Source organism: Brachionichthys hirsutus, chromosome 16 (assembly GCF_040956055.1).
Source record: "Brachionichthys hirsutus isolate HB-005 chromosome 16, CSIRO-AGI_Bhir_v1, whole genome shotgun sequence".
In the NCBI taxonomy this organism is placed as follows: domain Eukaryota; kingdom Metazoa; phylum Chordata; class Actinopteri; order Lophiiformes; family Brachionichthyidae; genus Brachionichthys; species Brachionichthys hirsutus.
The window spans coordinates 2,501,939-2,525,493 of NC_090912.1; the positions used below are offsets into that span (position 1 = coordinate 2,501,939).

Consider the following 23,555-nt stretch of genomic DNA (forward strand, 5'->3'; position numbering starts at 1 on the left):
ATTTGGCAGATTAATTACAATCCAATTACTTGCAGCTCTTGAATAAACTTGTTTTTGTGTTGAAAACTCTCATGGATTTAAACGCAGGTCGCCGGTCAAAATCCCGTTCACTTGAACGGGGTTGGGCTTCCAGGAAAGTGGCGTTAAAGATTTCAGAGAGGATCGGATCTTACAGATTAGAGTTTAAGGCGGGTTGACGGTAACCTAACTTCCCTCTATGATTCTCTCGCTCCAGATCCAGCAGGTGAAATGGCGGTGAGGCAAAGGATTTTCAACTCGACATCCCCGTTCTCCGGGTCGGCGCGGGCCGAGCTGAAGGGGTCGCACCCGTCTTGCTCTGCTGCCGACCAGGACACAGATGAGGAGGAAGAGGAGGGGAAAGACAGCAAAATGGGCTACATAGCCTGTTTGAACCCTTTGATCAATAAGCTGCTGACCCATGGGACTGCAGAGCAAGTGGGGGAGATGCCACTGAAGACCTCGACCTTCATCGCCCAGGCTGAATGTAAATGTTTGAATTTAAATCTAACGGTAAACTCAATAACTACTAACGGACGCCCTAACGCTCCGCTCAGGTGAAACCCAGGACTCCCAGGAGTTTAGCCCGTCCTGTTTGAACCGATCCTACGTCGCCTCCCCCAACTGCTTCACCAGCAGGTATCCGACGCCTCGCCTTCCGTTTGCCTGCAGAAAGTGACTCTTTCACATCCTTCTGACATCGTCGCTGCGCTTCTCAAGTCTTCCTTCAGAGCACAACAATGTGGCGTTCCCGTCTGCCGCCTCCGTCCAGCAGCCGAGCCGCTCATCCTCGCAGCTCGCCCCGAGAAAGAAGACCAGGAAGAGACAGAAGCGCAAGGGGAGGAAAAAACTGGAGAGGAAGAAGGAGAAGCAGCGGCACCGGCAGCGAATGCCTTCGGGAGTCCCCGAACAGGAGAGTGGAAGTTCTCTGGGCCGGATCCTGGTGAGGATTTGCCATAAACACTCAGCCTTGAGCAACGTCAGCTGAGAATGCATTAAGTCATGACATTACATGACGCTGTTGCTTTCCTTCTCCTCGCCCGCAGGAGGAGGGGCCTCCGGGAGCGAGGAGTGACCTCAGCACGTCGTGCGGTCGCACCGGAAGCTCAGAAGAAGAGCGGGACAGAGGAGCTGCTCGACACGGCCGACAGGTCTACATCACGGGCTGCTCTCCTCTGAGCTGGAGGGAGCAGGTCTGCGGCTCCCCGTCCAGCGTCCATTCCTTCGGGCAGGACAGCGCATCGGAGTCCCTCAGCAGTCTGGGGGACTGCTGGCTGGCCCTCGCGGGCCTCAGGGGCAGTGTCAGTCAGGGGGACCCGTGCTACGCGGGGCCCTTTTTCAAAGGCGTGGAGAGGGATATAAGAGAAGAGGATGAGGAAGATGAACTCTCAGCTGCAGATTCTGTCATCAATGAGGGAATTATCTTTTACAATGAGGTAAACTTCCGGTTCACGCCATTTACTTCCTGCCGTCTCTCTCCGCATCTCCAAGTGTGGTTTTGTGAAACAGATTTGTTGCTCTCTCGTTTTCTGTCAGAAGATCCAGCCGGTGGACTCTGAGTACAGGGAGAGGAGGGAGTATATCTTCACACAGTTCCTCAAGCAAGGCTCTTACGGGGAAGTGTACAAAGCTCAGGACGTCAGCACGAACTTTGAATTCGCCGTGAAAAAGGTGCGCGCACGGCCGTGCCCTCCTCGTCTCTCTGGCGCCTGGTTTCGGCCCAGAGCTCTGATGTCCTTCTTGCACTCTGACCCATCGCAGATCTTCCAGAAGAGGTTCAGCAGTGAGGAGGTGGGTGCGTGGAGCGCCCTCAGATCTCCTCATGTGGTGGAACTCTACGGCGTGGTCAGAGAGGGGCCCAGCGTGTTTCTGTTCATGGACCTGAAATGCGGTAAACAAAGCCCCGCTTCGACGCAAACTCTGTAGCTGCAAGACTAGCGCTACGAAGGCTAACGTACAGATGGCGTTTAGCGTCTAGTCGTGGGAGCGGGCAGCTATACGCGATAACGTATCTCGCACTTTTCCTTCATCATCATTACAAATGAAGAAGATGATGCCGTCTTCATCCTGGTCTCACCCTGATCTGGTATTCGCAGGCTCTTTGGGCCAGCTGATAGCGGAGCGTGGCCGGCTGCCGGAGGACCTGAGTCTCCACTACCTCTCGCAGGTCCTGACGGCACTGGTGTACCTGGTGAAGAAAAAGGTGGTGCACCTGGACATTAAAGGTGAATGGCGTAAAATGGGTGTTCTCGCACCAAAACACAGACATCAGATATTGGCCTCGGCTCACGACGACACTTTCAGGATGACTCCTCGACTGCAGGAATAACAGCCAAACTAAATGTGTCGGTTTGGATCTGACTTGTCGTGGTGCAAAACAAAACAAAAACACACAGAAGACAGCGCGAGTCAGATCCTGCGTGTCGTGGGGGAACACGGCCAGCACGGATACGGCCTAGGTTTTTATCCTCGGCACCTGTGCAGTGAAACCGAACCACGAGAGAGAGAGACAGAGAGAGAGACAGAGAGAGAAAGAGAGAGAAGAAGGGCTGGGAATTTCCCACAGCGTGACTCACCGCTTGCTCTTTCGCGACGGCGCATGTGTGAGAAAGAAGGAACGAAAGAGCGAGGGGGGGGGGATGGGACAGGAGCAGGAAGCACTTAGTGAGAGAAGAGAGAGAGAGAGAGAGAGAGAGAGAGAGAGAGAGAGGGGAGAAGAACCCAGAGATTGTAAAGACAGAAGGGAGAAGATGAAACCTGAGTGGAAAGCCGTTATAAAGAATGAGGGAATTAGAAAGGGAAACTTTGAAGAAGGGGGGGGCAGTTAACCTGGAAGACCAGGAATCAGCGTGACTATTCCATTGTAGCTCAGACGCCACCTGGTGTCCAAAATACCTCTAGAAAAGCACCACACGAGGGGGAACCTGCGGCCGCTGCCCGTTGGTGACCTCGTTCTAACGCAGCTGAGTATCAGCGGCTTCACACTCTCATCTGTTGCTGCTCTCGTGTCTCCCGCCTGGTTTCTAATTATATCGCCCACAAAGCCGCGGAACAAAGTCTCCGTTGGGTTGAGCGAGCGGCGCCCCGATCGGCGCTGCCGTTGAACTCGCCCTGCCTGTTTCCTGCAGCGGACAACGTGTTGCTGTCGAAGGACGGCAGAGACGCCTGCCTGTGCGACTTCGGCCACGCCGAGAGGCTTGACAATCGAGGACAGAGCCTGAGTGGGTCCAAAGGTGACGATTATCAGTGAATAAGAAGGACGGTTCATCCGCCCCGCCGCTTCCCACTTCATAAATAATTGTCCTGTTATAATCCAATGCAGATCTAAAAGGATCAGAGACGCACATGTCCCCCGAGATCGTAAAAGGGGAACCCCGCGGAGCCAAAGCAGATGTGTGGAGCAGCTGCTGTATGTTTCTGCACATGCTCAGCGGATGTCAGCCCTGGACAAGATACTACACCTGTAGACTTTACCTGAAGGCAAGTCCTTTGCACGGACTCGCAAGCATTTTGGCTCGCGCTTCCCTGTCTTCACGTCAGCCCTTTTCATTCTCGGTTGCAGATCGCCAATGAGCCTCCTCCTCTGAGGGACATGCCGCCGGACTGTAACCGCCTCACGGCCGAAGTTATGAAAGCGGGACTTCAGAAAGACCCGGCCAAGAGATCATCAGCGTCAGACCTCAAAGAGAAAACGATCAAAGCTCTGAAAGAAGGTAACCTGAAACGTGTGCATGACACTGCCGACAGGTATTCCTCCAGGTTGAATGCAACCAGCTAGCGAGGATGTGTTTTCTCTGTGGGGTTGCAGTTGGAGGACTCCGCAGCCCAGTGAAGGGACCCTATGCCGAGCCTTTCTATCGTGTCGATAGACCTCCCGACTCCCTGCAAAAGGACGACAGAATCGCTGACTACGACGCCGAAGAGGAACATGAAGAGTCTGTGGAGACAGCCGTCACGGCAGGGACCGAGAGGACAAAGACAAAGGAACCTGCCGCCTCGTGTTTCCTTCCACAAATGCTGATCGCTGAGCCAAACCACACGAGAGGCGACAAGGTCACCTCCGTGCCCGATCTTGAGCTACGGAAGCTGGAGCGGGGTGAGGCTCCTCTCGGTGTCCTGCTCGTTGTCTTTGCGTTAAATGTTGGACCGGTGCTCATCTTTTTTTCCACATGTCTGCAGAGTTCTACCTGAGCAGTTTGTCCCAGCTTCACTCAGCTGAGATGCAGGAGCAGCTCTTGTCTTGCATCAGCAGCGACCCTTATTCCAACTGGGAACCATGGGATAAAAGGGTAACCGGACAAGGGCATCTAGAATGACTTTGAAATGATTGCAGAGGGCAAAAGGTATTAATAGTATTTTAAACGGCCGTTCCAGGACTCTGGCCGCTGGTCTCTGAGCCCTGGAGATGACTTCAGTTCCGGCGTCTTCTCCTACAACAGTCAGCCAGATGTTCAGGTTTTAAGCGTGGATTTGCTGGGTCACACGCAGGCATCCCCACCCTGCTGTTTTCAAGGTGAGTGACAACGTCTGCTGTTTAATGCGGCGTGGCATGCAAAAGCCTGTTATCCGTTTCCCTCATGCCATGTGCATCCTGCTCTGTGATTGGCTTAGGGGTAGACGTCTGCATAAAAGACTTCAACAGGAGGAGCATCCGCATCAGAGAGACCCGCCGGGTGAAGGTGGGCCACATCGCCACTGGAATCAGCGATCAGGTGACATTCTCAGCCATTCACAATCAATCTCTCTCATTACTTGCGAGTATTAAACCTGCTCGGTGCTTATTTGTGACTCTTTTTTTATTTTTAGATCACAGAGAGGGTTTTCACCTTGGAAACGCAGCAGGGCCAGCAGGTCGCTCACGATGCCGAGGTGCAGGAGTCGGGCCTGGAGCTCTGCTGTGTTTCGGCTCCAGACTTCAGCTCCTCCTGGAGATGGAGGATCAGAGACGGGGTGCTGGAGACGAGATAGAGAGCGCTCTGCTCCCGTCAGCTGGAGCGTCATTTTAGCCCTTGTTAACGTGACCTTCTTTGGAACGTGGAGCAGCCAGCATTCAAGCATCAATTGACCTGTAATCATGTTTTAATTGACGGGGGGGGGGGGGTGAAAAAATATCTTGTTGTCCACTCCTTAAACACTCGGCCCTCACCGTCTACTTTCATTTTCTTTGGTCCGCTCATCTTCTTTGATGCTGCCCCCGAGCAGCTGTATCAAACACTGCTGCCTGGAGGCTGTTGGATGCTTCCCTCTGGCGGCAGGAGAAGGTAATGACGGAATAAAAAGAAGGCGCAGGACAGTTAGTTTGTTTAATATGTGAAACACAGCACGGGTTGAGCATGAACACAATGGACAGATAACAAATAAAATAAAATGGAAAAATAATGTACAAAATAACAATAAATGACAGTGAGACGCAGGAAAACTGGTCCCCAAACACGGGATTCAACACAAAATGCAAAAACAAACCGAACCCGGAAAACATGAGATGTTGCGGTGGAAATGTTTCTATTCTACAACAGTACGGGAAGATTCCTGTGTCAGTCTCACATCTTGTAAACGATGAGAAGAGTAATTATGTATATGTTCATGTATATGTGTGTGCATGTATGTGGCATTTGTATCATTTTATTTGTTGTTTACATGGTCGAAATAAATGGCAGAGAACAGAGGGCCAAGTAAAAACTATATAAATATATATACAATACATATACAATATATAATAAATATATATACAATAAATATACATATAATAAATATATATACATATATATAGGTGGCATGCCAAATAGAAGAGTGCAACCACCCTGCCCCAGCTGATAGTCCCATCAGAGAATATATCGAGGGCAACAGTCACAAACACATCTCTGGTGGGAACGACTGTAAAACGCATGTGTGAGAAAGAAGGAACGAAAGAGCGAGGGGGGGGGGGGGGATGGGACAGGAGCAGGAAGCACTTAGTGAGAGAAGAGAGAAAGAGAGAGAGAGAGAGAGAGAGAAGAACCCAGAGATTGTAAAGACAGAAGGGAGAAGATGAAACCTGAGTGGAAAGACGTTATAAAGAATGAGGGAATTAGAAAGGGAAACTTTGAAGAAGGGGGGGGGGGGGGGGCAGTTAACCTGGAAGACCAGGAATCAGCGTGACTATTCCATTGTAGCTCAGACGCCACCTGGTGTCCAAAATACCTCTAGAAAAGCCAAGTAAAAACTATATAAATATATATACAATACATATACAATATATAATAAATATATATACAATAAATATACATATAATAAATATATATACATATATATATAATAAATAAATAAATAAGAGACGTTTCACAATCCTATATATATATATTAGACTATGTCTCACTTTGTTTTGAATTTGAAATGCTGTGAGCCACAACAGAGATACTCACTTTAATAACAAGTTGGCATGCAAAGTAAAATATTGCAATATACAATATATACACAATATATAAATATATATACAATACATATACAATATATAATAAATATATATACAATAAATATATCTACATATATATATAATAAATAAATAAATAAACCAAGACCAGATGTTCTCTTAGGTAGTCCATGGTCCACCTGATGACGGCTCTGATGAGGCCAGGGATTTCAGCCACAAGAGCCTGACAAGGAATAAGAGATGTTTCACAATCCTATATTTATATATATATATATTAGACTACGTCTCACTTTACTCACGTTAATAACCAGGCGGCGTGCAAAATAGAATAGGGCGACCACCCTGCCCCAGCTGATTGTCCCACCAGAGAATATGTTGAGGGCAACGGCCACGAACATATCCCTGGTGGGAACGACTGCTACGCTATTAATCAGACTGTGGAAAAAACAACATTTAAGAATTACATACAAGCTTATTAAACAGTCATTACCTTGAAGCGCCAGAATTAATCTGCTACAGAATGTTATGATGACGACACATCGCCCACCTTTGGAGCTCTGTATTGCCGTCCAGTTCATCTCCAATCTGCTGCAGGATTTCGGCAAGCTTCCTGTGGTTTGGGTTGCTCAGCTCTCTCCCACCTAGCTGTGCTCTGGTCACTGAAAGGCTGTCGTCGAGACGTTCAACCCGCTGGAAGATGAAGCTACAGAGGCAGACAGTTTTATTTTTATTCAACCTTTATTTAAGGTTAGGGCAAGTCAATTGAGAATTATTTCTCTTTTTCAATAACAACCTAAATCGCGTGTTTTTGGAGGAAGCCGGAGAACCCGGAGAGAATCCGCGCAGACTCGGGGAGAACATGCAAACTCCTCACAGAAAAGCCGCAAGTTGGATTTGAACCTGCGACCTTCTTGCCGTCAGTGCTAACCACTGTGCCACCGTGCTGCCCAATGAGCATAGTTAGGATGTGACATTTGGGCCATATATAGAAAAATAGAATTTTGAGTGTATGATGTTGAAATATTAAGATAATAAAAATCAAATGAGAATGGTACAGCCATCGCCTGCTTCCACAAAAGGCATTCCAGTCTGGCTTTTATTTTTTCCAAAGCCGTGATATTTATGGTAGAAATGTCAAAATGTTCAGTTTCTTTACTTATGAAACATATACTGAAGTGAAATATAACAAGACACCCCACGCCTAAGACAAAAATAGTTCCAGAAAGACTTGGAGAAAACAACATCTTTTGAGTAATAAATTAAATACATTTTGAAATGTATCACCCATTTTCTCTCTCTCTATGTATCCACAATTCTCGGTCACGGATCGTTTATTAGAACGATCTGACTTCTTACTAAAATAATAAAACGCGGGATTATACTCACTCTTAACAAAATGGCTCCACGTCCACTATTGAACCGTTGTCATTGTCGCACCCTGAAAATCAAAAGTCAGTGTCATTGATTCGGTTTCACAAGCAGATAGCTCATATTGTGAATAAATGAGCGAATAATGGGAGAATGTGTCTTTGTGTAATTGGTAACACGCTTCTTGACAACATTAGCCAAGTTGATTTGGCTAAACGAATTAGCCGAAGTTAGTCTACCGATGGCTACATATTTAAAATCTCGACTAAAGCAATGTTGTTCTTTGATATCAACGTTAGGTTCTCTTAGAACATTTGCTAACTAATCCAAGTACAGGCATCTAGGCGGCTAATGCCATCTATAAAAGCGCAAAGTAATTTGTACACTAGCTAGCTTTAAGCTAACATTAAGGTTAGCCATCTTGCAAACCCCAGTTCAGCTAATGTTATTATGCAAATAGGCAACAACAACCAAAACAAGTGATTGCTGTCATAATACCGAATTATTTGGGGCTAATTCAGACTTTAACGCACTGCCACATTCAATGTAATTGCTTTATATTACTGACGCCAGCCAGTACCTCGGTCGTCTCCCCCACTTGACGCCATCTCGAAGTCTGTTTAGACCCCTCGGACTTTGGTAATTTAGCCTAGCATGCTACCATCTTCGGTAACTGTGCACAATACTTAAGGTTGTAAAGTCCCATCAGAAGTTTGAACACATTGAACATTATATTATGACGTTATAGCTATCGTTCCATAGTACTTTTATAAAAGAAAGTCTTTCTGGAGTTGCTACGGTCGAGTTGTGGTGCGACAAGAAGGGCAGCAAAGATGGCGACCGTAACGTGTTACACATCTGTAATCCATTCCACAGACCGAGCGGGCGTACCAGAAACAGCCCACCATCTTCCAGAACACGAAGCGTGTTCTTGTTGCTGATTCAGCCACCCGAAGCGTTTGATTTTGCTAAGCCACAGCAATGGGACAAGTGGATACGGAGATTTGAAAGATTCCGTTTAGCTGGCAACCTTCCTGCACCTTAGCTGTGAGGCTAACCAAGTTAACACGCTAATCTACTGCATGGGGGATGAAGGTGGCGACATTCTTCGATATCAAGCTCTATCGGACGCCCAAAGACTTCAGTAATCAGTACCAAGCTGTAAACGATACGTTAGACACTTACTCTGTGCCGAGGAAAAACGTTATCTATGAACGAGCCAGGTTCAACCAAAGAATGCAGCAAGTTACCGGAGACTGGAAAAATAGAGCAAGACGTATCGTTCATAAAGTGGATTATAAAGCACACACTAATGATTTATTCTGGCAATCTCGAAGTCTGAAATGTTTTGAATTGGTACAGGATAAAACAGTTTACGTTTTATATAAAGCAAGCAATTATTTATTAGCACACAATATACAAAAAATGTTTCATGAGAGACACCAGGGCTACAATTTCAGAAATACAGTCTGTCAAATCTAAAGGTCCGTAGAATACGCACAAGAAAAAGAGGTTTATGTATTACTGTCTGTGGAGTAAGACTGTGGAATAGACTGAGTAATGAAATGAAAAATATGTTGAGTTTGACTTTATTTAAAAGAAGGCACAAAGAAATGATTTTACAAACATATTGGGACAATACCTAACACAATCGCTCGTGGGTCCAACCATGGTGGGAATTACTATCTTCATTAGCAAAGAATGTTGATTATACAAAGGTAGAGAATGCTACGTACATTGGCTAGTAAATTTATAATTAAAGATAATGTTTAAGTTTAGAAGGTAGGATTAAATAAGTGCATACGTCTTCCTACTCCTTTTCGCTCATGAAAACTGCATAGTTAGTGCATTATGGCTATTGATTATTTGAGTTATTCATTAATATTACATGTGCTGCGTGTGTGTGAATATGTTTTTATATATGTATGTATATATATATGTAATTATGTATATGTTTATGTATATATGTGTGCATGTATGTGGCATTTTTATCATTTTATTCTTTGTTGTTTACGTGGTCGAAATAAATAAAGAAATAAATAAAGGGCAGAGAGCAGAAGGCCAAGTAAAAAATAAATTACTTAAAATGGATTCACATTTCCTTCTGCCATAGTGCCTCCCATTTTTTTAATGATATTTGCTCTTCACAAACGTCTCACATCTTGTAAATGACGAGAATAGTGGTGAGAACGCCGGCCAAGAAAATGGCCACCGTCTGCCAAGTCGGTGTTCCAAAGTAGGCACAAATACCGTCCTGTGTCACATAATAATGTGACACAGGACGGTATTGTCTGGACCAACAGATGAGGGAAGAGAACATTCCACATTTTCATAACTGCATATTGTGAAGTACAACACAAAAAGGAACACTTTGACATAAAATCATAAAATTATTTGTGATATATTAAATCCTGAAAACAGCACTTGAACACATGTTTTATGTCTTCATACATTTTGGTCGAAGCTGCGAAAACGAAAGTTTCTCCCACTTCAGAAACGTCTCACATCTTGTAGATGACAAGAACAGTGGTAAGGACACCGGCCAGGAAAATGGCCACCATCTGCCACGTCGGTGTACCAAAGTGGGCACGAATACCCTCCTAAAAATCGTGAACAGAAAAAACTGTTAGCATCGATCGTTAAAACAAAACGCTTGCTGCAGCTTTGTTTCTATTAAATGATGCGTTGGGATTTGCCAGCTGCTTCCTAATCCACAAGACCAAGTGTTCGCTCAGGTAGTCCATGGTCCAGATGACGATGGCTCGGATGAGGCCTGGGATTTCAGCCACAAGAGCCTGACAAGGAATAAGAGATGTTTCACAATCCTATATTTATATATATATATATTAGACTACGTCTCACTTTACTCACTTTAATAACAAGGCGGCATGCAAAATAGAAGAAGGCGACGACCCTGCCCCAGCTGATTGTCCCATCAGAGAATATGTTGCGGGCAACGGCCACGAACACATCCCTGGTGGGAACGACTCCTACTCTATTAATCAGACTGTGGAAAAAACAACATTTAAGAATTACATACAAGCTTATTAAACAGTCATTACCCAATTAACAATCCCCACATTCCCAAAATAAATCAGCCTTGAGAACCCAGCACTTGACGTGCTCACCGGAAAACAAACATAGCTCAGAGACAGTCCCAGCGACAAACATATGGGCACATCAGAGCGCCCCTAGGAAGCGTGTATTGTCCAAACGTGTGGTCCCCCCCCCCCGGGTCCGATGTGCGGATGGTTGAGTCCATGCTGTTATCCACGGCCTCCGCCCATCACTGGCTCTTTCTGCTGTGGGGCCGGACCAAGCCACCACAAAGCGCCAGAATTAATCTGCTGAATTAATGTTACAATGACGACACATCGCCCACCTTTGGAGTACTGGATGGCCATCCATCTGCTCTGCAAACTCATACAGGATTTCTGCGAGCCTTCTTTGGTCAGGGTCGGTCAGCTCTCTCCCACCCAGCTGTGCTCTGGTCACTGACGCACCGTCGTCGCGACGTTGAAGCCGCCGGTAGATGAAGCTACAGAGGCAGACAGTTTTATTTTTATTTAACCAATTATAAGTCAATCGAGAATTAATTCTCTTTTTCCAATAACAACCTGGACCTAAGTTGCATGTTTTTGGTGGTGGGAGGAAGAACCCGGAGAGAACACACAGAGACATGGGGAGGACATGTAAACAGATTTATTAAGGTTAAGGTAAGTCAATTGAGAATTAATTCTCTTTTTCAATAACGACCTAAATTGCATGTTTTTGGAGGAAGCCAGAGAGAACCCACCCAGACACGGGGAGAACATGCAAACTCCTCACAGAAAAGCCGCAAGTTGGATTTGAACCTGCGACCTTCTTGCCGTCAGTGCTAACCACTGTGCCACCGTGCTGCCCAATGAGCATAGTTAGGATGTGACATTTGGGCCATATATAGAAAAATAGAATTTTGAGTGTATGATGTTGAAATATTAAGATAATAAAAATCAAATGAGAATGGTACAACTACTAGCAGCCATCGCCTGCTTCCACAAAAGGCATTCCATTCTGGCTTTTATTTTTTCCAAAGCCGTGATATTTATGGTAGAAATGTCAAAATGTTCAGAGTTTCTTTACTTATGAAACATATACTGAAGTGAAATATAACAAGACACCCCACGCCTAAGACAAAAATAGTTCCAGAAAGACTTGTTGAAAACAACATCTCTTGAGTAATAAATTAAATACATTTTGAAATGTATCACCCATTTTCTGTCTCTCTCTGTATCCACAATTCTCGGTCACGGATCGTTTATTAGAACGATCTGACTTCTTACTAAAATAATAAAACGCGGGATTATACTCACTCTTAAGAAAATGGCTCCACGTCCACTATTGAATCATTGTCATTGTCGCACCCTGAAAATCAAAAGTCAGTGTCATTGATTCGGTTTCACAAGCAGATAGCTCATATTGTGAATAAATGAGCGAATAATGGGAGAATGTGTCTTTGTGTAATTGGTAACACGCTTCTTGACAACATTAGCCAAGTTGATTTGGCTAAACGAATTAGCCGAAGTTAGTCTACCGATGGCTACATATTTAAAATCTCGACTAAAGCAATGTTGTTCTTTGATATCAACGTTAGGTTCTCTTAGAACATTTGCTAACTAATCCAAGTACAGGCATCTAGGCGGCTAATGCCATCTATAAAAGCGCAAAGTAATTTGTACACTAGCTAGCTTTAAGCTAACATTAAGGTTAGCCATCTTGCAAACCCCAGTTCAGCTAATGTTATTATGCAAATAGGCAACAACAACCAAAACAAGTGATTGCTGTCATAATACCGAATTATTTGGGGCTAATTCAGACTTTAACGCACTGCCACATTCAATGTAATTGCTTTATATTACTGACGCCAGCCAGTACCTCGGTCGTCTCCCCCGCTTGACGCCATCTCGAAGTCTGTTTAGACCCCTCGGACTTTGGTAATTTAGCCTAGCATGCTACCATCTTCGGTAACTGTGCACAATACTTAAGGTTGTAAAGTCCCATCAGAAGTTTGAACACATTGAACATTATATTATGACGTTATAGCTATCGTTCCATAGTACTTTTATAAAACAAAGTCTTTCTGGAGTTGCTACGGTCGAGTTGTGGTGCGACAAGAAGGGCAGCAAAGATGGCGACCGTAACGTGTTACACATCTGTAATCCATTCCACAGACCGAGCGGGCGTACCAGAAACAGCCCACCATCTTCCAGAACACGAAGCGTGTTCTTGTTGCTGATTCAGCCACCCGAAGCGTTTGATTTTGCTAAGCCACAGCAATGGGACAAGTGGATACGGAGATTTGAAAGATTCCGTTTAGCTGGCAACCTTCCTGCACCTTAGCTGTGAGGCTAACCAAGTTAACACGCTAATCTACTGCATGGGGGATGAAGGTGGCGACATTCTTCGATATCAAGCTCTATCGGACGCCCAAAGACTTCAGTAATCAGTACCAAGCTGTAAACGATACGTTAGACACTTACTCTGTGCCGAGGAAAAACGTTATCTATGAACGAGCCAGGTTCAACCAAAGAATGCAGCAAGTTACTGGAGACTGGAAAAATAGAGCAAGACGTATCGTTCATAAAGTGGATTATAAAGCACACACTAATGATTTATTCTGGCAATCTCGAAGTCTAAAATGTTTTGAATTGGTACAGGATAAAACAGTTTGCGTTTTATATAAAGCAAGCAATTATTTATTAGCACACAATATACAAAAAATGTTTCATGAGAGACACCAGGGCTACAATTTCAGAAATACAGTCTGTCAAATCTAAAGGTCCGTAGAATACGCACAAGAAAAAGAGGTTTATGTATTACTGTCTGTGGAGTAAGACTGTGGAATAGACTGAGTAATGAAATGAAAAATATGTTGAGTTTGACTTTATTTAAAAGAAGGCACAAAGAAATGATTTTACAAACATATTGGGACAATACCTAACACAATCGCTCGTGGGTCCAACCATGGTGGGAATTACTATCTTCATTAGCAAAGAATGTTGATTATACAAAGGTAGAGAATGCTACGTACATTGGCTAGTAAATTTATAATTAAAGATAATGTTTAAGTTTAGAAGGTAGGATTAAATAAGTGCATACGTCTTCCTACTCCTTTTCGCTCATGAAAACTGCATAGTTAGTGCATTATGGCTATTGATTATTTGAGTTATTCATTAATATTACATGTGCTGCGTGTGTGTGAATATGTCTTTATATATGTATGTATATATATATGTAATTATGTATATGTTTATGTATATATGTGTGCATGTATGTGGCATTTTTATCATTTTATTCTTTGTTGTTTACGTGGTCGAAATAAATAAAGAAATAAATAAAGGGCAGAGAGCAGAAGGCCAAGTAAAAAATAAATTACTTAAAATGGATTCACATTTCCTTCTGCCATAGTGCCTCCCATTTTTTTAATGATATTTGCTCTTCACAAACGTCTCACATCTTGTAAATGACGAGAATAGTGGTGAGAACGCCGGCCAAGAAAATGGCCACCGTCTGCCAAGTCGGTGTTCCAAAGTAGGCACAAATACCGTCCTGTGTCACATAATAATGTGACACAGGACGGTATTGTCTGGACCAACAGATGAGGGAAGAGAACATTCCACATTTTCATAACTGCATATTGTGAAGTACAACACAAAAAGGAACACTTTGACATAAAATCATAAAATTATTTGTGATATATTAAATCCTGAAAACAGCACTTGAACACATGTTTTATGTCTTCATACATTTTGGTCGAAGCTGCGAAAACGAAAGTTTCTCCCACTTCAGAAACGTCTCACATCTTGTAGATGACAAGAACAGTGGTAAGGACACCGGCCAGGAAAATGGCCACCATCTGCCACGTCGGTGTACCAAAGTGGGCACGAATACCCTCCTAAAAATCGTGAACAGAAAAAACTGTTAGCATCGATCGTTAAAACAAAACGCTTGCTGCAGCTTTGTTTCTATTAAATGATGCGTTGGGATTTGCCAGCTGCTTCCTAATCCACAAGACCAGATGTTCTCAGGTATTCCATGGTCCACCTGATGAGGCTAGGGATTTCAGCCACAAGAGCCTGACAAGGAATAAGAGATGTTTCACAATCCTATATTTATATATATATATATTAGACTACGTCTCACTTTACTCACGTTAATAACCAGGCGGCGTGCAAAATAGAATAGGGCGACCACCCTGCCCCAGCTGATTGTCCCACCAAAGAATATGTTGCGGGCAACGGCCACGAACATATCCCTGGTGGGAACGACTGCTACGCTATTAATCAGACTGTGGAAAAAACAACATTTAAGAATTACATACAAGCTTATTAAACAGTCATTACCTTGAAGCGCCAGAATTAATCTGCTACAGAATGTTATAATGACGACACATCGCCCACCTTTGAAGCTCTGTATTGCCGTCCAGTTGATCTCCAATCTGCTGCAGGATTTCGGCAAGCTTCCTGTGGTTTGGGTTGCTCAGCTCTCTCCCACCTAGCTGTGCTCTGGTCATTGAAACGCGACTGTTGTTGAGACGTTGAACCCGCTGGAAGATGAAGCTACAGAGGCAGACAGTTTTATTTTTATTTAGTTGAATTTCCCATCAGAAAAGATCTCGAAGGCAACGACGCCGAGGAGGAACACGAAGAGTCTGTGGAGACAGCCGTCACGGCAGGGACCGAGAAGACAAAGACAAAGGAACCTGCCGCCTCGTGTTTCCTTCCACAAATGCTTATCGCTGAGCCAAACCACACGAGAGGCGACAAGGTCACCTCCGTGCCCGATCTTGCAAGCAGTCAAGCATCAGTCATGGTTCTTTCGTAGCTTATTGCCTTTTAAGTGCTGATTATTCTGTCGCGATGTACTGAGCATTTTGACCAATGCGATGTTTATTGCATGTTTATAAATCACAAGTGTTCACGAAACATTTTGGGGGTATAAATGCTGTTAGACTATTTCTAGTCTTTAAAAAGTCATAATCAAATACATTTTCTTTATTTCTAAATGGAAGTTGAATCGAATTTAAGTCAGCTGCTGATGAGATTGTGGTATCTGGGACAGAAATTCACACCTTGCGTGAAGGTTTGATTGTGTACTTAACGTCCCTCTGTTGTCACAGTGAGAACAAAAAGCTCCTTTAAAACAACTTGAAAGTTGCTTCTTTAATGGTACTGTGCTCTCTGGGTTTTTATGACCATTGCAGTTGAAGTTTAGGAACCCAAAATCTATGTGGTTTTGCTGGTCAGACCCTGACCTATGGCTCTCAATAGTATGATTTATGTGTCCAAATTTATAAACCTTTCTACAGAATTGTAACATTTGTACAAAATGTGAATTGTTCTTGACTTAAAGACCAAAATGTCTTACAGTTTTCTAAACACAAAATTATATTATTTAATACATTCATCCTATCATACCACCCACAAAGACTGAGTCAGCAGCTAAGCTGGCTACTCCATGCAAACACTAGCACGCCAACATCCTCATGTTGAAATAGTCAAAAGTTTTGTTGTGGCAGGCGTGGCTTCACAATTACACAAGATGATTTATTTAAAGCCAGGCAATCTGGTTTCCATGGGAACAACCAAACAAAGTTTTTGAAAATTCAAAATAGATTCAGGCACAAATACTTGTTTTGGTTAAGTATGCTAAAGCTAATATGTTTAATTTGCAACAATGTTCAGGATAAACAATGATTGAGGTCAGCCTGAGAGCAAGCCTGATAAACAAAATCCTCAATTATCCACCCGTAACCACAGCAAGAGCTTAGAGTTTTATTTTCCATATTACAAGGTCACTGCAAAGATTTCCAGGAAGAACCGAATGGATTAACAAATTTGATAGAAAAACATGAAAATGTCAGAATATCAAAGAGATTTCAGAGTAAAAAAAAACGAAACTAAACAAAACACCTAGGCACTGACAAAGATAAGGTATCAAAACCGATTTAATACGTATATAATGTAGATTGCAGTTTGAATTACTACATAGAAATACAGTACTTTCAACAAGTGTGAAGTGAGGTAAGCATCCGAGCATTACGTACCCCAGGAAATGTTCGTGTGTGATTTTTGGCATGCCCTTTTCAAAGTGGGAGACATTTACCCGTCACAATGCTGGTCAAAGCGCCTCAAAGAGGCGCGTGCTTAAGTGTTATAGACGACAGGAATTTTGATCATGTTGAGATCTCATCACTTTAGACTTGCGATTCATGGTGAATGTACACAAAGGATGATGAAAGGCAAGTCCCTGGTGCGACACACTGATTGTCCACAGAAACAAAGCATGGCAACAAAGCCAAGATGAATTATTCTGGGCTGTCTGAGCTCAAATATCACCTGATGCCTAAAATCTAATTTGTCCAACTTCATGAATAAATCTCTCTGCAGTTTGATGGGAGGCAAGCACTCTGACACCAGCAGATTATTATGGATTTACACTAGTAAACACAAACAAATCTATCAAGTGGCATACAGATGCTAGGATGAGATGGACGGAGCACGGGAAGAATAAAAATGCAGTCTGGCTGGGATTCAAAATAAAAGTATACTGAAAATAATGAAGAAAGAAGGCTTTATATTTCATTAAAAAACAAAAACAAATCGAGCCCGCGTATCTTCAAGGGCAGAAGGCCAAGTAAAAAATAAATTACTTAAAATGGATTCTTCTCAAGTCTGACAAACCCTCCATCCTCCCATTTTGTGCATGTCACCTTGCATTGCTCCGCTTCACGAGTGGCAAAGGGTGGGGGGGGGGGGGGTCATGGCTATAACGGTAACGCATACCCTCCCAATCCACGAAAACGAAAGGCAAGCAGAAACGAAGAATCGTTCGTCATGTCCAAGCTGCTTAACTTGTTCATCCTGCTACAACGTCTTCCTTTCCTCTTTCAGTTTCTGTTCCTAATCCACATTTCCTTCTGCCAGAGTTCCTCCCATTTTTTTTATGATATTTGCTCTTCACAGACGTCTCACATCTTGCGAACGACGAGAACAGTGGTGAGAACGCCGGCCAAGAAAATGGCCACTGTCTGCCACGTCGGTGTTCCAAAGTAGGCACGAATACCCTCCTAAAAATTGTGAACAGATAAAACTGTTAGCATCGATCGTTAAAACAAAACGCTGGCTGAAGATCCGTTTCTATTAAATGATGAGTTGGGATTTGCCAGCCGCTTCCTTACCCAGCCACCTTGTTCCCTAATCCACGAGGTCAAATGTTCCTGAAGGTAGTCCATGGTCCATCTGATTATGGTTCTGATGACACCAGGGAGGTCATCCACGAGAGCCTGACACGGTATAAATAAGAGATGTTTCACAATCCTATATATATATTAGACTATGTCTCACTTTGTTTTGAATTTGAAATGCTGTGAGCCACAACAGAGATACTCACTTTAATAACAAGTCGACAGGCAAAGTAAAAGAGTGCAACCACCCTGCCCCAGTTGAATTTCCCATCAGAAAAGATCTCGAAGGCAACTTTCATAAAAACATCTTTGGTGGGACAGATTGCTGAGCTTTTTATCATACTGTGGAAAACAAGATTTAAGAATTACATAAAAGCTTATTATACAGCCTATACATCTGCTGAATTAATGTTATAATGATGACACATCGCCCACCTTTGGAGCTCTGCATTGCCGTCCAGTTCATCTCCAATCTGCTGCAGGCATTTGGCAAGCTTCCTGTGGTTTGGGTTGCTCAGCTCTCTCCCACCTAGCTGTGCTCTGGTCACTGAAACGCTACTGTCGTTGCGATGTTGAACCCGCTGGTAGATGAAGCTACGGAGGCAGACAATTTTATTTGTATTCAACCTTTATTTAAGGTTAAGGTAATTAATTCTCTTTTTCAATAACGACCTAAATCGCGTGTTTTTGGAGGAAGCCGGAGAACCCGGAGAGAATCCGCGCAGACTCGGGGAGAACATGCAAACTCCTCACAGAAAAGCCGCAAGTTGGATTTGAACCTGCGACCTTCTTGCCGACAGTGCTAACCACTGTGCCACCGTGCTGCCCAATGAGCATAGTTAGGACGTGACATTTGGGCCACATATAGAAAAATAGAATTTTGAGTGTATGATGTTGAAATATTAAGATAATAAAAATCAAATGAGAATGGTACAGCCATCGCCTGCTTCCACAAAAGGCATTCCAGTCTGGCTTTTATTTTTTCCAAAGCCGTGATATTTATGGTAGAAATGTCAAAATGTTCAGTTTCTTTACTTATGAAACATATACTGAAGTGAAATATAACAAGACACCCCACGCCTAAGACAAAAATAGTTCCAGAAAGACTTGGAGAAAACAACATCTCTTGAGTAATAAATTAAATACATTTTGAAATGTATCACCCATTTTCTCTCTCTCTCTATGTATCCACAATTCTCAGTTATGGATCGTTTATTAGAACGATCTGACTTCTTACTAAAATAATAAAACGCAGGATTATACTCACTCTTTTAACAAAATGGCTCCTACGTCCACTATTGAATCGTTGTCATTGTCGCACCCTGAAAATCAAAAGTCAGTGTCATTGATTCGGTTTCACAAGCAGATAGCTCATATTGTGAATAAATGAGCGAATAATGGGAGAATGTGTCTTTGTGTAATTGGTAACACGCTTCTTGACAACGTTAGCCAAGTTGATTTGGCTAAACGAATTAGCCGAAGTTAGTCTACCGATGGCTACATATGTTGTTCTTTGATATCAACGTTAGGTTCTCTTACAACATTTGCTAACTAATCCAAGTACAGGCATCTAGGCGGCTAATGCCATCTATAAAAGCGCAAAGTAATTTGCACACTAGCTAGCTTTAAGCTAGCATTAAGGTTAGCCATCTTGCTAAACCCAGTTCAGCTAATGTTATTCTGCAAATAAGCAACAACAACCAAAACAAGTGATTGCTGTCATAATACCGAATTATTTGGGGCTAATTCAGACTTTAACGCACTGCCACATTCAATGTAATTGCTTTATATTACTGACGCCAGCCAGTACCTCGGTCGTCTCCTCCGCCTGACGCCATCTTGAAGTCTGTTTAGATCTCTCGGACTTCCGTGAAGTCACGTGATGACTTGTATTTGTTTGTGGCAACTGCAAACGTCATTTCCTGGAGCTTGTGCTCTTCCGGTTCTCGGGCGCGTTCGCAGGCCTCTTTACGACTCGGCTTGGGAAGATGGCGGATGCACAAGTATGTTCGGGAAAGCGGCGTGGTGACTTTAAAGCGATGTTTTTTACGACTACGTGAATGCAGCTACTTGGGAATATTAAACAAATACCTTCAGATAGTCACTGTATACGAGCGTAACCCAATTCGAGATGCATTCGGGTCATTATATGTGATATTTGTTGTCGATCTTTATCCCCTCGTGTAACGTTTAGCTAGCCGGGATGGTAATTTAGCCTAGCATGCTACAATCTTCGGTAACTGTGCACAATACTTAAGGTTGTAAAGTCCCATCAGACGTTTGAACACATTGAACATTATATTATGATGTTATAGCTATCGTTCCATGGTACTTTTATAAAAGAAAGTCTCTCTGGAGTTGCTACGGTCGAGTTGTGGTGCGTCGAGAAGGGCAGCACAGATTGCGACGGTAACGTGCTACACATCTGTAATCCATTCCACAGACCGAGCGGGCGTACCAGAAACAGCCCACCATCTTCCAGAACAAGAAGCGTGTTCTTGTTGCTGATGGTGCCAAGGAGGTCAAGGAAAAACTCCCCCGCTACCACAAGAGTGTCGGGCTTGGCTTCAAAACCCCCAGAGAGGTAACTGAAAATCAGAATCTTCAAAGTGCATACCTGTGCAAATGATGTTTTTTCTCACGATGGTCTTCCAAACCTGTCGGGTTTTGACGATACTGCCGTATGGCGTTAACTGATGCGATGAAGAGCTGTGGAAGATGTTCAATGATGGGTAAAGTACTGAGTGGTTGCGCTAAATATGTGTTTTGTTTTCACCAGGCTATTGATGGCACTTACATTGACAAGAAATGCCCCTTCACTGGAAATGTCTCCATCCGTGGCCGTATCCTCTCTGGTCAGTTCAACGCTTACTTTACAGATTGCTTGTGCTCTCACCAGTGGGCTCTGGCTTGCGATGCTGAAGCTGTAATGCTGTACCAGGCGGCGGAGTTGTTTGTGTGTGGACAGTGCAATGATTTCAAATCTTGGTTAAACTCTGGTGCCACATTTGCTGCTCTTTAGTGTTCAAGCCTGATTGCAAATCGCCACTCAAATGCAGAAGCGCATGACTCACACGCAGTCCTTATAGAAACCAGCTGACCACACCCCATGAAATTGTTTTTGTCACTATCCTGCAAATGATGTTTCTCTCACGATGGTCTTCCAAACTCTCCGGGTTCTGACGACAGTGCCTAATGGCGATGCTGATGCAGCGAAGTGACAGTTTTGCCGTTTGTCTGTTTTGGAGTCTTTGTGAATTGAGTGTTTGCTTGAATTTGCAGAGTTAAATTCCTTTTCTATCTGCACATGTGGCTTCCAGGTGTGGTGACCAAAATGAAGATGCAGAGGACCATTGTTATCAGACGTGATTACCTGCATTACATTCGCAAGTACAACCGCTTTGAGAAGAGGCACAAGAACCTCTCTGTCCATCTGTCACCTTGCTTCAGGTACGACACCTCTCACAGGCTGTTCAATTTTACGGTGTGACAGTTGATAATCTGGGAGAAATGCCTTTGAAGTTTGCAAATTGTGACTTTGCATATGTTAAATTTCCTAATGCATTCTTTAAAAACTACGTTGTCTTTCAGTGGAGGATGTTTTTTGTGGGTCTGGTGTCCGTCGGCTTGTAATTTGCTGCAAATGATGCTTTTTCTCACGATGGTCTTCCAAGCTCACCGAGCGCTGAGGAAACCGCCTCTGGCAAACACTGATGCAGCCTGACTTCAATCATCATGTATTATTATTGATTATACTCGTTTAACATTTTTGCCTGTTTCTGCAGAGATGTCACCGTCGGAGACATCGTCACTGTTGGAGAGTGCCGACCTCTCAGCAAGACTGTGAGGTTCAACGTCCTCAAAGTGACCAAAGCTGCGGGAGCCAAGAAGCAGTTCCAGAAATTTTAGATGTTGCTTTGAACGGAAAGCTAGCGGCTCACATGTCTGTTAAATAAAGAAAAACCTTGTTTGATCCCGTTTCTATGGTCTTCATTTGATGTCCTCACAGGATTTTGCCACTGAAAATGTTTAATCAGTCATCAGATTTGGTTATTTATTTGCAAGTAAAAATCAGGATCATCTCTTATCACACTGGCATTTTATAACCACTTGGTTCATAATGTGACAGCTTTGTTTTTGGACTGTTGCATATTAGAAATAATCATGTAAATCTTGATCTGAGTGTAAATTATATCGTAAGATCAACAGATGAGGGAAGTTGCGGTCTGATCGCCATGATGAGCCGACGAAGAGGACATTTCAGAACTGATATTGTGAAGTACAACTCAAATAAAAACACTGACAAAATCTGGCATTTGAATGTTTGCAATGCAGTGTTGTTAAATCCTAAAGACACTAACACACCCACTCCTCTGCACCTGCTGACAGTTTGCTCCAGTTTTGACAAGGCGATTAGCCTCAAACTACGCAGGTCAACAGGATTTAATTTTATTACAAACTCAAATCTGCCGACTTAATCGCCATCTGTTGTTCTTTTGCAAAGCAGCACTTTTACAATATATCAGCCTCTTTATGTATTTATACATTTTGGTGGATGCTGCGTGAAGGACAAAGTAAGTCAATGTTGAATTTAAAATTAATCCAATAGTGACACGAGTGATTTTAAATCTGTACAACAGCGCCTCCTAATGTTCTAAAAGTTCACGTTTTCCAATAAATACGCAAATCCAGCAGTGGGCGCCAGACAACCGAGGTCTGAAACTCACGACGGAATCAAATGAACCTTATTTTAATTTTTTTATTCTTAATTTAGCTATGAGTAAAATCTCATTTGAGACATTTATAAACTGATAAATAACATGGATGTGAATTTTAGTTAGCGATTCCGTGTAATCAATCATTAAAATAAAACTTCATGAATAAAATGACACTTTTCTGATGAAGGAAGACCAAAATAATATCTAATACTATAAAAATCAGTGTGCATTTATTCATTCAAGCCATTATTAAACTAATTAAACCAATTCCTAACTAGAACGACAATCAGAGATTGCAGACCCTCGCCTCCAAAAGACTATTGGATCTTGTGAGACAGTAAACAGGGCTTCCGGATCAGAGGGGCCAAACCTGCTCTAGCTTGCTGCTCCGGAACGTACTACAAGACTCCTTCTGGACTCTTTTTCCCATCATGCCATTCGCGTCCCTCCCTCTTAAAGTGGCAGTTTACAGCAGAGGCACAATTCCAGATGTAAAAATAATTCTACAATCTGGATCCAGATCCGGATCAACGCCATTCTCGGGGAGGACCGAGCCACGGACAGAACCTTACTTGTGTAAGTCTGACTGACAAGTGGAATTTAACCCTTTTATCTCTGTTACACCATTCATGTCCCTCCCTCTTAAAGTGGCAGTTTATAGCACAGTCACGATTCCAGATGTAAAAATAATTATAGAATCTGGATCCAGATCCGCATTATATTAGCAACAAATGATCCAAACAGTAACAAGAAAGATTGAATGTCCAGCAAAAATGACATCAACCTGCAAGTCTGAATGATTTAGAAAGAAAGAATT

General features: G+C 43.2%; 5 protein-coding genes and 3 non-coding genes across 8 annotated transcripts; 5 read left to right on the forward strand and 3 right to left on the reverse strand.

Moving 5' to 3' along the window:
• The first annotated feature begins 249 nt into the window (after nt 1–249).
• On the forward strand, nt 250–5,683 carry map3k14a (mitogen-activated protein kinase kinase kinase 14a). Its single transcript, XM_068750118.1, has 15 exons — nt 250–505; nt 576–657; nt 739–961; nt 1,065–1,454; nt 1,555–1,689; nt 1,780–1,909; nt 2,115–2,243; nt 3,147–3,251; nt 3,341–3,498; nt 3,581–3,731; nt 3,827–4,114; nt 4,198–4,307; nt 4,393–4,531; nt 4,630–4,730; nt 4,825–5,683. The coding sequence occupies exons 1-15, from the start codon at nt 250–252 to the stop codon at nt 4,984–4,986; spliced, it is 2,559 nt and encodes an 852-aa protein (XP_068606219.1). The 3' UTR covers nt 4,987–5,683.
• Nucleotides 5,684–10,296: 4,613 nt separating this feature from the next.
• LOC137905504 (apoptosis regulator BAX-like) lies at nt 10,297–13,037 on the reverse strand. The gene is made up of 5 exons (XM_068749750.1): nt 13,021–13,037; nt 11,178–11,333; nt 10,667–10,802; nt 10,492–10,590; nt 10,297–10,395 (listed from the first exon to the last, which is right to left on the reverse strand). Exons 1-5 carry the CDS (start codon nt 13,035–13,037, stop codon nt 10,297–10,299), a joined length of 507 nt encoding a protein of 168 aa, XP_068605851.1.
• A 1,593-nt stretch (nt 13,038–14,630) lies between these two features.
• Nucleotides 14,631–16,912, reverse strand: LOC137905508 (apoptosis regulator BAX-like). Its single transcript, XM_068749753.1, is given in 6 exon segments — nt 14,631–14,729; nt 14,826–14,859; nt 14,861–14,910; nt 14,987–15,122; nt 15,235–15,393; nt 16,881–16,912. Coding segments are annotated over 6 exon segments (510 nt in total).
• LOC137905442 (apoptosis regulator BAX-like) lies at nt 16,607–19,877 on the reverse strand. Its single transcript, XM_068749685.1, has 6 exons — nt 19,831–19,877; nt 19,288–19,342; nt 18,456–18,614; nt 18,227–18,362; nt 18,015–18,119; nt 16,607–17,903 (listed from the first exon to the last, which is right to left on the reverse strand). The coding sequence occupies exons 1-6, from the start codon at nt 19,856–19,858 to the stop codon at nt 17,805–17,807; spliced, it is 582 nt and encodes a 193-aa protein (XP_068605786.1). The 5' UTR covers nt 19,859–19,877; the 3' UTR covers nt 16,607–17,804.
• Nucleotides 19,878–19,970: 93 nt separating this feature from the next.
• rps11 (ribosomal protein S11) lies at nt 19,971–21,993 on the forward strand. The gene is made up of 5 exons (XM_068750379.1): nt 19,971–20,023; nt 20,464–20,604; nt 20,800–20,875; nt 21,341–21,470; nt 21,806–21,993. Exons 1-5 carry the CDS (start codon nt 20,009–20,011, stop codon nt 21,927–21,929), a joined length of 486 nt encoding a protein of 161 aa, XP_068606480.1. The 5' UTR covers nt 19,971–20,008; the 3' UTR covers nt 21,930–21,993.
• LOC137906189 (small nucleolar RNA SNORD35) lies at nt 20,641–20,726 on the forward strand. The gene has a single exon (XR_011105879.1). It is a non-coding gene; the product is annotated as a small nucleolar RNA SNORD35 (small nucleolar RNA).
• On the forward strand, nt 21,154–21,237 carry LOC137906202 (small nucleolar RNA SNORD35). Its single transcript, XR_011105890.1, has one exon. It is a non-coding gene; the product is annotated as a small nucleolar RNA SNORD35 (small nucleolar RNA).
• Nucleotides 21,659–21,743, forward strand: LOC137906190 (small nucleolar RNA SNORD35). The gene has a single exon (XR_011105880.1). It is a non-coding gene; the product is annotated as a small nucleolar RNA SNORD35 (small nucleolar RNA).
• Nucleotides 21,994–23,555: the final 1,562 nt, after the last annotated feature.